Raw genomic sequence first — 15859 nt, 5'->3', positions numbered from 1 at the left:
ATCCACAGAGACAAACTGATATCTTTCCGACAGATAAGATCTAAACCAGGCCAGAACTTGTCCATGTAGACCAAAATAATGTGGTGATCGATGGTATCAAAAGCAGCACTAAGGTCTAGGAGCACGAGGACAGATGCAGAGCCTCGGTCTGATGCCATTAAAATGTAATTTACCACCTTCACAGGTGCTCAGTGCTATGATGGGGTCTAAAACCAGACTGAAGCATTTCGTATACATCGTTTGTCTTCAGGAAGGCAGTGAGTTGCTGCACAACAGCCTTTTCTAAAATTTGAGAGGAATGGAAGATTCGATATAGGCCGATTTTAGTTTTTTATATTTTCTGGGTCAAGGTTTGGCTTTTTTAAGAGAGGCTTTATTACTGCCACTTTTAGTGAGTTTGGTACACATCCGGTGGATAGAGAGCCGTTTGTTATGTTCAACATAGGAGGGCCAAGCACAGGAAGCAGCTCTTTCAGTAGTTTAGTTGGAATAGGGTCCAGTATGCAGCTTGAAGGTTTAGAGGCCATGATTATTTTCATCATTGTGTCAAGAGATATAGTACTAAAACACTTGAGCGTCTCTCTTGATCCTAGGTCCTGGCAGAGTTGTGCAGACTCAGGACAACTGAGCTTTGAAGGAATACGCAGATTTAAAGAGGAGTCCGTAATTTGCTTTCTAATAATCATAATCTTTTCCTCAAAGAAGTTCATGAATTTATCACTGCTAAAGTGAAAGTCATCCTCTCTTGGGGAATGCTGCTTTTTAGTTAGCTTTGCGACAGTATCAAAAAGGAATTTCGGATTGTTCTTATTTTCCTCAATTAAGTTAGAAAAATAGGATGATCGAGCAGCAGTAAGGACTCTTCGGTACTGTCTTTCCAAGCTAGTCGGAAGACTTCCAGTTTGGTGTGGCGCCATTTCCGTTCCAATTTTCTGGAAGCTTGCTTCAGAGCTCGGGTATTTTCTGTGTACCAGGGAGCTAGTTGCTTATGAGAAATGTTTTTAGTTTTTAGGGGTGCAACTGCATCTAGGGTATTGCGCAAGGTTAAATTGAGTTCCTCTGATTTTTGTCCTCTGGCGTCCTTGGGTAGACAGAGGGAGTCTGGAAGGACATCAAGGAATCTTTGTGTTGTCTGTGAATTTATAGCATGACTTTTGATGTTCCTTGGTTGGGGTCTGAGCAGATTATTTGTTGCAATTGCAAACGTAATAAAATGGTGGTCCGATAGTCCAGGATTATGAGGAAAAACATTAAGATCCACAACATTTATTCCACTAGGTCCAGAGTATGACTGTGACAGTGAGTGGGTCCAGAGACATGTTGGACAAAACCCACTGAGTCAATGATGGCTCCGAAAGCCTTTTGGAGTGGGTCTGTGGACTTTTCCATGTGAATATTAAAGTCACCAAAGATTAGAATATTATCTGCTATGACTACAAGGTCCGATAGGAATTCAGGGAACTCAATGATGAACGCTGTATATGGCCCAGGAGGCCTGTAAACAGTAGCTATAAAAAGTGATTGAGTAGGCTGCATAGATTTCATGACTAGAAGCTCAAAAGACGAAAACGTCTTTTTTTTTATTTATTTTTTGTCTATTTAAATTTGCTATCGTAAATGTTAGCAACACCTCCGCCTTTGCGGGATGCACGGGGGATATGGTCACTAGTGTAACCAGGAGGTGAGGCCTCATTTAACACAGACACATTTTGTCTGCAAAATGAACTAGTGTTGCCCACAGCGATATGACATTGTCAGATCAGGGCCTAACATACTGTAAGGACAACTCCGAGTATGCTTTTCTGTTCTTCTGAAATACACTACATTTTCTTCATATCATGTTTCTTTTAGACCTGTCTAATAAATAATGGACTCATTGTGAAGGTGTGTAGGCTATATTACATGGATTTATTATACGTTTTAAAATGTAAAATTCCAAAGGTCAGCATCAGTGTTTTGTGTGGAAGCCAGGAGATGCTACATGTGTTTGTTAATTAACGGTCAATTACCGTAAGACCGACAGTTATTTGCTTGACAATCACCGGCTGACTAAATTTTGTGACCGCCACAGTTCTAGTTGCAATGAATTCAAATATTGATGATCTAAAACCATGCCCTAAAAGGAGTAATTGAAGGAAAAAGACTTACAATATACATATAAACCCTGATATTTTCCTGAATAATGAAATAAGTGTTTAAAAATTAAATGTATTATTTATTGTCATTAGATGGTCAGTTATCTCACTGTATATCTCCTCTCTCTTCTCTGTCCTCCAGTTGTCAGGAGACCAGGGGGCTCTGGAGCCCAAGAAGCCAAAGCGCTCAGGGGAGATGTCTGCCTTCAACAAGGAGCTGGCTCACCTAGTGGCCATGTGTGACACCAACATGCCCTTCATAGGCCTCAGAGTGGAGGTATGGATGGAGGGAGTACCCACTTTTATTCTCTTTATCTTACAACTCTTACTCACTCTTTACTTTTCCACAACTTCCCATTCTACTATTCATATTTCTTCACCATTCCTCTTCCTATCCATCCCTCTCATCCTCCTTTCCTCTCCTCATCTATCCTTCCTCCTCTGTCCCTCTATCCAGCTGTCACACATGGAGGTTCCTCACCTCTCCTCTTTTTCATCCTCTCCTCATCCCTCGCTTTCTTCCCCTCCATTCCTCCTCTGTCTAACATGTCTCTCATGTCTTTCTCTAGTTATCTCAGATGGAGATTCCTCACCAGGGTGTGCAGGTGGAGGGAGACGGATGCAGTCATGCCATCCGCATCCTCAAGTAAGGCTCCACATCATGCAATTTATGTTAGTGGCACTGTGTAACAATATGGAAGTCAATGGGAATGTTAAAGGGGCAGTGGGGTCAAATGTGATTTACTTGTTGTTTTTTTGTATTGATGTTTTCACACTGAGATCGAAATAACACTGAAATTGTGAAAATTATGTGCAAGAGCTTTAAAAAATGAAAACCGCCAGGAATTTCAGCCTGTTCAGGTGGGATTGAGTTTTTGGCCCACAGCATGACATCACAATCTGATCTGATTATTACCAATGACTAGTCATCTTTTATTGGCGTATGTATCCTCCTACTTTAAAGGGGTTAGCAGGGTTTGCTTTAGAGTCTAGACCACACATGTCAAACTCATTCCACAGAGGGCCGAGTGTCTGCGGGTTTTCGCTCCTCCCTTGTACTTCATTGATGAATTAAGGTCACTAATTGGTAAGGAACTCCCCTCACTTGGTTGTCTATGGCTTAGTTGAAAGGAAAGAAACAAAACCCTTAGAATCCCCTGGTCTCGACGGTCCTATCCACCAAGTAGGGCTGTGTTTGTAATATATTAACATTTTATCAACATGCCCACACTGAGCATTTCAATGGCAAAAGGAAGCTCAGGGGAAGAAATGATACAAAAATATATTTGGAGTGATATTAGATACAGGGAAAATATAAATGTTTTTATGAAAAAGACTGCATGGGGGCTTTAAAGATGATACTAAAGTCAGAAAGTGTCTATGATTGCAATTTAGTTTCTACTGATTTGAACTGAAACGTTCTCGCAGCGCACTTGGACACATACCTACAAAATATATATATATACAGTGCCTTGCGAAAGTATTCGGCCCCCTTGAACTTTGCGACCTTTTGCCACATTTCAGGCTTCAAACATAAAGATATAAAACTGTATTTTTTTGTGAAGAATCAACAACAAGTGGGACACAATCATGAAGTGGAACGACATTTATTGGATATTTCAAACTTTTTTAACAAATCAAAAACTGAAAAATTGGGCGTGCAAAATTATTCAGCCCCCTTAAGTTAATACTTTGTAGCGCCACCTTTTGCTGCGATTACAGCTGTAAGTCGCTTGGGGTATGTCTCTATCAGTTTTGCACATCGAGAGACTGACATTTTTTCCCATTCCTCCTTGCAAAACAGCTCGAGCTCAGTGAGGTTGGATGGAGAGCATTTGTGAACAGCAGTTTTCAATTCTTTCCACAGATTCTCAATTGGATTCAGGTCTGGACTTTGACTTGGCCATTCTAACACCTGGATATGTTTATTTTTGAACCATTCCATTGTAGATTTTGCTTTATGTTTTGGATCATTGTCTTGTTGGAAGACAAATCTCCATCCCAGTCTCAGGTCTTTTGCAGACTCCATCAGGTTTTCTTCCAGAATGGTCCTGTATTTGGCTCCATCCATCTTCCCATCAATTTTAACCATATTCCCTGTCCCTGCTGAAGAAAAGCAGGCCCAAACCATGATGCTGCCACCACCATGTTTGACAGTGGGGATGGTGTGTTGCTTTTACGCCAAACATAACGTTTTGCATTGTTGCCAAAAAGTTCAATTTTGGTTTCATCTGACCAGAGCACCTTCTTCCACATGTTTGGTGTGTCTCCCAGGTGGCTTGTGGCAAACTTTAAACAACACTTTTTATGGATATCTTTAAGAAATGGCTTTCTTCTTGCCACTCTTCCATAAAGGCCAGATTTGTGCAATATACGACTGATTGTTGTCCTATGGACAGAGTCTCCCACCTCAGCTGTAAGATCTCTGCAATTCATCCAGAGTGATCATGGGCCTCTTGGCTGCATCTCTGATCAGTCTTCTCCTTGTATGAGCTGAAAGTTTAGAGGGACGGCCAGGTCTTGGTAGATTTGCAGTGCTCTGATACTCCTTCCATTTCAATATTATCGCTTGCACAGTGCTCCTTGGGATGTTTAAAGCTTGGGAAATCTTTTTGTATCCAAATCCGGCTTTAAACTTCTTCACAACAGTATCTCGGACCTGCCTGGTGTGTTCCTTGTTCTTCATGATGCTCTCTGCGCTTTTAACGGACCTCTGAGACTATCACAGTGCAGGTGCATTTATACGGAGACTTGATTACACACAGGTGGATTGTATTTATCATCATTAGTCATTTAGGTCAACATTGGATCATTCAGAGATCCTCACTGAACTTCTGGAGAGAGTTTGCTGCACTGAAAGTAAAGGGGCTGAATAATTTTGCACGCCCAATTTTTCAGTTTTTGATTTGTTAAAAAAGTTTGAAATATCCAATAAATGTCGTTCCACTTCATGATTGTGTCCCACTTGTTGTTGATTCTTCACAAAAAAATACAGTTTTATATCTTTATGTTTGAAGCCTGAAATGTGGCAAAAAGTCGCAAAGTTCAAGGGGGCCGAATACTTTCGCAAGGCACTGTATATATAATTGATTTATTTTAAATGTTAGTTTATACCCATCATTTCAGTGATAGATATGTACCTAACCCCTTGTGGTCCTGTTCCTCTCCCTAGGATCCCTCCCAGTAAGGGCGTAGGGGAGGAGACGAGGCAGGCACTGGAGCGCTCTCTACTGGACTGCACCTTCCGTCTGCAGGGTCGGAACAACCGTACCTGGGTCGGGGAGCTGGTTCTGGCCAACTGCCCGCTCAACAGCACACACAGCAAGGAACAAGGTACATGCTAACACAAACACACATGAGCACATACAACACACACAGAAATGTACATGTTGTCACACACACATACTACCCACACTGAGTTTAATTTGCCCTTATTGCTCCCTTTTCTGTGTGTGTGTGTGTCCAGCCTCTACGCGCCACGTGTACCTAACCTATGAGAACCCTCTGTCTGAGCCTGTGGGAGGGAGGAAGTTGGTGGAGATGTTCCTCAACGACTGGAGCGCCATCAGCCAGCTTTACCAGTGTGTCCTGGTGTTCTCACGATCACTACCAGAGATGCCATCCTACCTGAGTCTGTTCAGTGAGATCCGGTTGTATAACTACCGCAAACTGGTTTTGTGCTACGGCAGCACCAAGGGCAGCTCGGTGAGTAACGTCTGAAATCTAACCTGCGTCTATTTCCTCTCTAAACATTCCTTTCCACCTAGGGAGTGTTTGGTCCCTTGCAGGGGTTGACATTAACGGTTGCCCGATTGCCGGGGGAAGGTAAACTGAACAGTCGGGCAGGTGGAATCTGCTTTGTGGCTTCCTGAACAGGCAGGTGACATTCTGTCCCAAAGACAACCTTTAAGTCATGTTGACTATAGTGTTTTAATTTGTGCAAAAGTGACTCACAACAAAAAAGAAACTGAGCCAAGTGATCATAGTTATTCTCCCTACATTCTCGTTTCCCTCTGTTACGTGTCTGACTCAATTACGCAAAAATTATTTGACACCTTTATGTTCATGAAAGAAGGCACAATTTTTTTATTTGTTCTGCCTGAGCAAGTCTGACCACAAATCAGAAACCACTATGATGAACCATCATATGCATTTAATGGATCGAGGGAAAATAGCTGGAATAGGCTTTTGTAGGCTACAGTCAAAGCTATGTCTTCTAGTGGTGCGACTGCTGTTGGCATCCAAAGATAATTCAACTTGAATAAACTCTTGAAGATGAGGACGACAATAGTGGTACTGATATCACTTTGAATCACACTGCTGCTCTTTCATTTATTTGAATCTTACGCATTGTCTTTGTTGTGGGTGGCTGTTTACAAATGTATATGTATTTTAACCCCATAATGGTTGAATTGAAGATGTTTAAGCTGCCTATCAATCATTGTTTTTGTGTTCAGGGCTGTGTTCATTAGAACCAAACGGACGCAAACAGAGCGTTTCATTCTGTATATGAAACGTTTTGCAACAGAATTGGAGTAATGAATACGTCCTCCCTAATGGACTGCCAACTACAAATATTAAGCTAATTTTACATCTGTTTCAGTAGTGTGATTTGCGGGCCAAATTGTGCTTGCAGTCCATTTTGAAAATTATCTCGCAACTCAAATAGTCCTAAAGTGTTTTTCAGTTTAGACAGAGAAGATAGGCCGAAACATTTGATTTAGTTGTCCATAGTGTAGCCATTGTGTTAACAGTTTCATTAATTTGCCATAAAAGGTTTGTGGAAAATGCTACTCCCTTGCTGCCTCATTAAAAGGAGAGTTCGTCAAAAATCAAACGTCATCTTTGTTATCCCCAGACATGGCTGGTTCCCCAAAAAGTACCTTTCATGCCCCCAAGTTATTGTTTTCTGTGATGATTACTTCCTTTCATATGTATAACTAGCGACGTGACGAATGTATTTAAAAAAATCTTAGGCTGACAAAAAAAAGTAACTACTGTCGACCTGTGGTATTTTGGATCCAGTAATTGCGGAATAACTGCAAAATTACTGCATTAAAAAAAATGTTGGGACGCAGTATTTGCAGTATGCTCTGACTGCAATCTTTTTTCCTAAGGGCAACATTTAAACAACAACAAAAAATTCATAGTTTAAACGATACCATTTTTATTTTTGACATATAATTCAGATATGGTCCTTCATATGACTGCTAAGGAGCGATGCAGTTCAATCTAACACAGAGGTACTTGACATTTTACCATTTGTCTGTCTAACAGACCGTTACATTTTTTGGGGCGAGTGACCATGACAATTGCGCAAGAAAAACATGACATATTGATTTACAAGTGCCTTTGAGAGCTTAGTGTCAATCCCTGCCTTGTATGTTTCCTTACTGTTTGTAAAACATACTATGTAAATACATGTGATTGATTGAGACTCTCTCTGCCGCCTCTCGTTCCCCTCTAGGTGACCATCCAGTGGAACAGTAGCACCCAGAGGTTTCATCTCTCTCTGGGGACAGTAGGACCCAACTCAGGCTGTAGTAACTGTCACAACATTATACTGCATCAACTGCAGGAGATGTTCAACAAGACCCCTACTGTGGTCCAGCTACTACAGGTATTGCATGCATACACACATACCTGGGCTTGAACCTAACTATGCAGGGGCAGAACACGCACATACTCTTACATACACTGGAACCCTCCACCAAAGTGGCACAAATTCAATTACATTTATTTTCTATTCATTGTCTAACTTCCCTCCCCCCCAAGGTGCTGTCGGACACCCAGGCCCCTCTGAATGCCATCAACAAGCTGCCCACAGTGCCCATGCTGGGGTTAACGCAGCGCACCAACACAGCCTACCAGTGTTTCTCCATCCTACCCCAGTCACCCACACACATCCGCTTGGCCTTCCGCAACATGTACTGCATCGACATCTACTGCCGCAGCCGCGGGGTGGTGGCCATACGAGACGGGGCCTACAGCCTCTTCGACAACACCAAGATCGTGGAGGGCTTTTACCCTGCCCCGGGACTCAAGGTACAAGGGAGAGGGCTTGGGTGGATTTGTGTGATTGTATCAGGAATTTGAAAGTGCCTAGATTCTGTTGTCTAGTTCCCCTCAAGGATTCTCTCTCTCGCTCTCTCTCTACCAGACGTTCCTCAACATGTTTGTTGACAGTAACCAGGATGCTCGGCGACGCTCTGTCAACGAAGACGACAACCCGCCCTCGCCCGTGGGCGGTGACATAATGGACACCCTCATGAGCCAATTTCAGGCCCAGCAGCAGCAGACAATGAGAGGGGGTCCTGGGGGGGTGTACCCTCCCCTCACCTCCCCGCCCACCCCTTACCATCCCAACGTGGCACCCTCGCCATCCATGATGCCCACACAGTCCCCAGGTGAGAGGGATGTGTGTCCTGTGTGTTCCCTCTTTGTGCCACGTGTGCTTGGCAGCCCACTATGGAGCAGAGGAAAGAGACCAAATGCTATCTGGTCCTCTCCTCACCCATCATCCACCCGCTAAGTGATATCACTCTCTTTGTGTGTGTGTTCATCCTGCCACTGCTGTCATGCACATGCTGAATGGCAAACTGTGTGTGTGCGAAAGTTGAGTCCAGAAGGGAGAAAGCATGCACCCAGTCCTGCTCACCCATCTCAGCCCTAGAGCCGCTGCCCAGCTTCAGCCTGTGTGTTTGCGTGTGTGTGTGTGAGTGAATGTATGTGACAGGGTTTCTGTTGGGAAAACGTGGCGCCAGACAACATGACTGGGAAGATTTTAATTTACCGGCCATAAAACGTTTTGTTCTCTCTGGGTGCATTGCCCGCTAGGGCGGCTACCCACGGGGCTCAGAACGAGTGAAATCACATTTAGAATGAGGTAATTCATTTTAAAACAAACTAAATGTAATCTATGTAATCCCCAAAAGTAATTATTTATCATCAACAATAACTAGTAATGCTGTATACTATAAGAAAGGTTCAAATCTCAACTTTATGGTAAAAATATTTATAAATTGCTGAGGTGTAATTACATTTGAGGATACAACCTCAAGTACACAGTACGAATATTATGACAATATTAAATATTTTATGATCTTCCTATAAAAAAAACTATGAATAATACATTAAATGACTTATACTTTCTAAATATAGTATAATCAAATTGTAAAATTACTAGCTATAAGAATTCACCTTCCTTATAACTGCAAAATATGCATTTGTATGTTTAGTGTGCGTATTTGCCTAAGGTCTCGCTTGAGCCAAACCTCTGCCCCCATCGCTGTGAACGTCTCACAGAGCTCTAGCTTGGCTTCTTGAACTCGTTAGGAACTCGCCTTTCATCTTATTAATCTTATCAATGACAGTGTTTTTTTAAATGAATAAATGATTTCATATGAATTGCTATAAATTGATGTCTGAATGTATTAAAGAGATGAAACCACTCTCTCCTGCTGCGCTACGATGTAATGATTGCAGGCATGTGTTTTGTAAGTGGCTGTTAACTCGAAATGACACAATGTGAAGGTTACAGTTGAACAAAGTTTACTATACTGTATGAACACAAGGTAGCCATTCCACTCAAGGCTAGGTCCATCAACAACCAAACCTCCTGCGCAGGCGCACTCTTGACAGAGTGATAGCCCCGTAATGACAGAAATATAGGGATACTTAAAACATGAACTTAACAGCTGTGACGCAGGGTTCAGCCAGGAGTTGATGGATAGTCGGAAGAGCGAAAGAAATGGTAGGAGGGACATCCCAGTGGTTTCAGATTTAACATTCTATGTTACACAAATATACTAGTGTTCTGTGGGAAGCAGGGCTATCAATCAATGCAAGCCATTTCGATCTATGGTGTTCACAGATCGATTTATAAGCAAAAATGTTGGTAGGTACCAGTACCAGGCCGGTCCCCTAAACGTGGGACTTTACATCTAAAGAGTAAATTATTAACAGAACATGTAATGAAGCAGCCAATTAAACTTAGTTTTCAAACATTTGCCAAAATGTAATTCGCGGGAACACCATTCTAAGCAGTGCCCCTGGGAAAACACCATTCTAAACAGTGCCCCTGATAGTGGTTCCATATGTGACTGAGATGAAAATCTCTTTTAGACAGAGGGGGGATCTAAAGATGCAACAACTAGGATGGGTTGCTAATATGATTAGGATTTACCAAAATACATTTACCAAAATTATATAATTACTCCTGTCTATACAGAAATAAATCAAATAATTAAAAATGCTTCACCAGAAAGCATAACTTAGCCACAGAGCAATCAAGGATCATTAGCTCGTAGGCTTATGCCTATTTGGGAAGCCCGCAATTTGGGCAGCGCGCATAGCAGTAGGCCTTGTTGATTATTGACTTGCGTCTGTCAGTGAAAAGCATCTAAAATATGTATCTGAGTAAATTATTGAGTATAATTAAAAAATGTTGAGACAAGGGGAGAGGTGTGTGACCAAGATATAGAATAGTCTCTCTCTCTCCCGCTCAGCTGTCTCCCGACAATTCTTGAGCATTCATTGTGTGAATTGTTTGCCCTTGTGCGCAATGAGCATGTGTCTGGTTTCTATGTCGGTGTAATGTTGAGGGAGCGCGCGCGACTGAGCACACACAGAATTACCTGGCCTACTACGCAGAAATGAGTTTTTACTTTTTTAAAACTTTTTTTTTTACATCCATTGCACATGATAATTTATTAACTATAGTTCCACACAGTAAGCTATTTGAAAAATCAGTACAACAATCTCCGGTGTGAATGAGCAATGGGCCTAGAGCAATAGGCCTAGTGCTGCATTGGCCTATAGGCTCTGAGTTCCATGTGCTCATTTCTTTCGTCGCTAATGGATCACGTTGTATCAATGTGTCCGTATGGCAGGGGATGGTGATCTCACTTTAGTTTACTTTTAACTTTTGATCATTTAATTCAGATTTTTATGATTAACCACGTGACAATGATTTTGAGAAATGTAAACTTGTATTAAATTAACAGTTCCATGAAAATGCGCATATGATAAACATAGATTGAAATGGCAGGATGAATTTGTAGGCTTCACCGAACTTGAAACTCACGCGCCGGCTATGAAGTCTTTATAAAATAATTGCCATTCGGGTTGCAAACAATGAAGTATGTTTTCAAAATTCATACGGCCTCCAGCTCATTTTGTGAAGTGGTAGGTGATGCGCCGATAGCCTGTTGCCTGCACTTGAATGGTGAATGGGAGTCGCGCTTCAATTACCAGTTGAGAAATACAAAATAGTAGCTATTTTTAATCGCGCACCAAAACTGTTTTTAACATGCAATTACATTTAGAATTGTGGCGCAATTAATGGGTTTATTAAAGCACATGTTTTTATTCCAGCAGCAACCAGCTGAGGAGCTGCAGGACAAATCCCCCTCAAAATAGTCTCTGTATGCTGTGCACATGTGATTAGTGTTGGTATTTGCATAAGATACATGAGGACTAACAAAAATACACAGTCCAATTTAATTCCACTAAATTATGCAAATTAACCTATAGACCAGCAAGCATAACTGTCAAATGTATTTCCATCAACTTGTAATTCCATCAATGAATAAAAATAATTATTTTGTAATTGGTCATTTTGGCCGACAAGTTTTTTTTAAATTGTTTTTTTTTAACATTTTGGGGGGGGGGACCAAACGCCGGCAATTGCCGGCTAACGGAAATCCTGGAATGCGTGTGTGTGTGTGTGAGCTGATCCTATTGGCCCGTGTCTGACGAGGATTATTGGTCGGTGTGGTGTGTGTGCGCAGGGACCATCCATGCGTCGGGCTCCCCTAGCGGAGCATTGAGGGCTCCCTCTCCCTTTGGGCCCACCCCTTCTCCCTCCTCTCTTGGCATAGCTATGGGCCCAACCAGCTTTGCCAGCCCGCATGGTAAGTGGCGCAACGCACTGACCACAGGGACAGACCGGGCTGGGTTAGAGGATGGGACTGGGCTGGGTTAGAGGATAGTAAGAATGAGGCTGGACTGGGGTAGAGGGGGCTGGGTTGTAGCAGGCTGGGCTGAATGGATGGGTCCTCCATGGAGTATAACCATAGCCAGACCCTGGTGCAGGTTGAGAAAACGCTGTCTCTGGGTAGGCTGAGGATGGGACTGGGCAGGGCTGTAGACCAACCTCTCAGCCCATGGACCGGGACTTGTCCCTGGGATGTTGCTCACCGGTCTCTCTGATAGTTCTGACACCTGTTTAGTCCATTTTGAAGTGGTTGAGAACCCCATGTTGACTGGCCAGTGGGTCACGTTGGTGGTTTAACTGTGGAGAGTTTTTAGAGTTAATGGGAGAGAGAAAGTTCTGTCAATCAGTAAGTGTTTGAGAGAGTAAAAAACATGTTGTCTGAGTACACTGTAATGGGTTCATGACAATGAATTATGAAGATTATAAGGATGATGATATCAGTGGACGCTACTGATGTTGATGATGATGATGGTGGTGGTGGTGTGCGTCTGGCTACGTGTCTGTTTCCCAGGTGCTCTGGACCCCAGCTCCCCTTATGCCATGGTGTCTCCCAGCCAGAGGGGCCAGTGGCCAGGCTCTCCCCAGGTATCAGGGCCATCTCCTGGGGCTCGTATCCATGGCATGTCCCCTGGAAACCCTTCACTCCACTCACCCATCCCCGACGCCTCACACTCCCCACGCACTGGCTCGAGTGAGTATCACAAACACTTGACTGACAATCCACGCCACTGAAAATCTAATGTTTTTACAAAGATTGAAGGAATGTTAACCTCTAGGGGGTGTGGGACGGTAGTGTCCCACGTGGTCAACATCCATAGAAATTGCAGAGCGCCAAGTTCAAATTAAATTTAACTTTCATGAAATCACAAGTGTAATACATCAAAATAAAGCTTACCTTGTTGTTCATCCAGCTGCCGTGTCAGATTTCAAAAAGGCTTTACGGCGAAAGCAAACCATGCGATTATCTGAGGACAGCACTCAGCACACAAAACATTACATACAGTTAGTTACCAGCCAAGTAGATTTGTCACGAAAGTCAGAAATAGCAATACAATGAATCACTTACCTTTGATCTTCGTATGGTTGCACTCACAAGACTCCCAGTTACACAAATGTTTGTTTTGTTCGATAAAGTCCCTCTTTTTATCCAAAAACCTCCAATTTGTTGGCGCGTTTTGTTCAGTAATCCAATGGCTCAAATGCGTCACAAGAGGCAGACAAATTCCAAATAGTATCCGTAACGTTTGTAGAAACATTGTCAAACGATGTTTATAAATAAATAATCAATAATATTTAAACCGGACAATAGCGTCGTCAATATAAAAGAAAAACAAGAAAGGCGCACTCTCGGTCGGGCGCAGGAAACAGCTCTGGGGACATCCCACTATCCACTGGCTCAAAGTTGTCATTCTCCCTCATTTTTCAGAATAAAAGCCTGAAACAATGTCTAAAGACTGTTCACAACTAGTGGCATCCACAAGAAACGGAATCTGGGTCCTATCCCTTTTTAAATGGTGGATATGCATTCATTGGAAAAACAGCCATTTCAAAGTAATGGCACTTCCTGGATGGATTTTCCTCAGTTTTACACCTGCCATTTCAGTTCTGTTATACTAACAGACATTATTTTAACAGTTTTAGAATGATATGCTATTTAAACTAATTCTATGCATATCATAGCTTCTGGGCCTGAGTAGCAGGCAGTTTACCTTGGGCATGCTTTTCATCTGGAGGTGAAAATAGTGCCCCCTACCCTAGTGAGGTTTTAAGACCATTGCACGAATGTATATTAAAAAAAGAATCATCTTTAAGGACGTGTTCAGTCTCACCATTCCCTAGGCTAACGGTACTGTCCGCTCCTCTCTCCAGGTTCCGGGGCCATACCCAGCAGTATGCCCCCGCCCCGTAAGCTACCTCAGCGTTCCTGGGCTGCCTCCATCCCCACCATCCTCACCCACAATGCCTTGCACGTGTTGCTGCTGCCCTCGCCCACACCCTGCCTGGTGCCGGGCCTGGCAGGCAGTTACCTCTGCTCGCCGCTGGAGCGCTTCCTGGGCTCAGTCATCATGAGACGCCACCTGCAGAGGATCATCCAACTAGAACCCAACGTGAGTGGTGGAGATCTGCGGTTGACTCATCTTGGTTTAGTCCATCTGTCTGTCTTGTTCAGTGTGTGTGTGTCTCTCTCTTTGCCCATCCCTTCCTCACTCTGGTTTTTGTTTTGAACATATTTCTGGCTTTCCTCACACTTTTCTCCTTTTCATCCATTTCTCTGTCTCTCTTCATCTCATCCAGTTGGAGGTTAACGTGAGTGTTACCTTTGTAATCAAATGTTTGTTCATACCCCATCTCTTCAGCTTAACCAGCTATCTCTCTCATCCAGTTCAAATTCATCTCTGTATATCATATATCATATCATATAATCATATTCCTGTGTAGAGGCTCTCAGCAGGGCTGTCCCTTATTCCAAAGCTTGTTTCCAACCTTGGATCTCTCAAACCCTCAACCCAAGCAGTCTGAGTTAAGGTTGAATGGTTTAGGGTTTTATGGCAGGAACCCATTTACCAGGATTTACCATCCAATACCACTCCCTTTCCCTGGGATAAATAAATCAGAGAAACCGGCGTGAAATCTCACTGTTAAATGATATGCGATGTGTAAATCTGGCTTCTCTACAGCCTCTGCATGATGAATCCTCACTGCTCAGGTTGGGACAGGCAGTTCACAATGCATGTAGACCTATCTCATCATAGTAACTTTTTTTCTTTTTCTTGTAAAAGTCTATGCTACAGTAATATAAAGACCGAAGGCATGTCTAATTTACCCATCTCAATCTGGCTTTCGGGGTCACTTTATTTTTGTATTTGTAAATATTTTTTATTGCAGCTGCAGAGTTTTAAAACAGCCTATCACTGGAATATTGTTGCTTTAAGTCAGTGCACGCTCTAGCAGTCTTTCTCTCTCTCCAACTCCATTCCAATTGTATCCAAAATAGATAATCCTGTTCTAGAATGATCTATAGCCCTATATATAGATGTCCTTGCCTACTTCTTATGTAGCCTTATATTTGCTAATTAATTCTGGATTATGCATAATAACCTGTCTTTTGCGTAATACGCGCACACACCTATGCTCCGCTGGCCTCTCTCTTTAAAAAACACTCCTTAGTCCCATGCAGGAAAAGCTATTTAATTTAACTGTTGAATGTGAGGCAGGAATGAAGCAACAATAGAGAGAGAAAGGGGAGGTAGGCTGATAACATTAGAGGCAATATTATTAAAGGTATACTTACACTATATATATATATATATATATAGTGTATGTGGACACCCCTTCAAATTAGTGGATTCGGCTATTTCAACCACACCTGTTGCTGACAGGTGTATAAAATCGAGCACACAGCCATGCAATCTCTATAGACAAACATTGGCAGTAGAATTGCATTACCGAAGAGCTCTGACATTCACCGTGGCACCGTCATAGGATGCCACCTTTCCAACAAGTCGGTTCGTGAAATTTCTGTCAACTGTAAGTGCTGTTATTGTGAAGTGGAAATGTCTAGGAGCAACAACGGCTCAGTTGCGAAGTGGTAGGCCACAAGCTGACAGAACGGGACCGCCGAGTGCTGAAGCGCGTAGCACGTAAGAATCGCCTATCCTTGGTAGCAACACTCAGTCCTAGTTCCAAACTGCCTCTGGAAGCAACGTCAGCACAAGTTTGTCGGGAG

The 15859-nt window shown here is 42.7% G+C and overlaps 1 protein-coding gene across 2 annotated transcripts in view; it reads left to right on the top strand.

The window, feature by feature from the left end:
- Window positions 1-15859, top strand: part of med14 (mediator complex subunit 14) — a 39706-nt gene that overhangs the window by 15086 nt on the left and 8761 nt on the right. Inside the window, exons 15-24 of one of the 2 annotated variants that reach the window (XM_036958655.1) lie at window positions 2278-2412; window positions 2705-2781; window positions 5308-5468; window positions 5602-5840; window positions 7603-7755; window positions 7911-8180; window positions 8296-8542; window positions 11927-12049; window positions 12644-12823; window positions 14002-14240. In XM_036958655.1, coding sequence (XP_036814550.1) covers window positions 2278-2412; window positions 2705-2781; window positions 5308-5468; window positions 5602-5840; window positions 7603-7755; window positions 7911-8180; window positions 8296-8542; window positions 11927-12049; window positions 12644-12823; window positions 14002-14240 — 1824 coding nt within the window. The remainder of the gene's footprint in view (window positions 1-2277; window positions 2413-2704; window positions 2782-5307; window positions 5469-5601; window positions 5841-7602; window positions 7756-7910; window positions 8181-8295; window positions 8543-11926; window positions 12050-12643; window positions 12824-14001; window positions 14241-15859) is intronic. The other variant, XM_036958656.1, reaches the window with a different exon arrangement.

Source organism: Oncorhynchus mykiss, chromosome 22 (assembly GCF_013265735.2).
Source record: "Oncorhynchus mykiss isolate Arlee chromosome 22, USDA_OmykA_1.1, whole genome shotgun sequence".
Taxonomy (NCBI): domain Eukaryota; kingdom Metazoa; phylum Chordata; class Actinopteri; order Salmoniformes; family Salmonidae; genus Oncorhynchus; species Oncorhynchus mykiss.
Note: the sequence above shows the minus strand (reverse complement) of the source record. Positions and strands in the feature narration are given on the sequence as shown.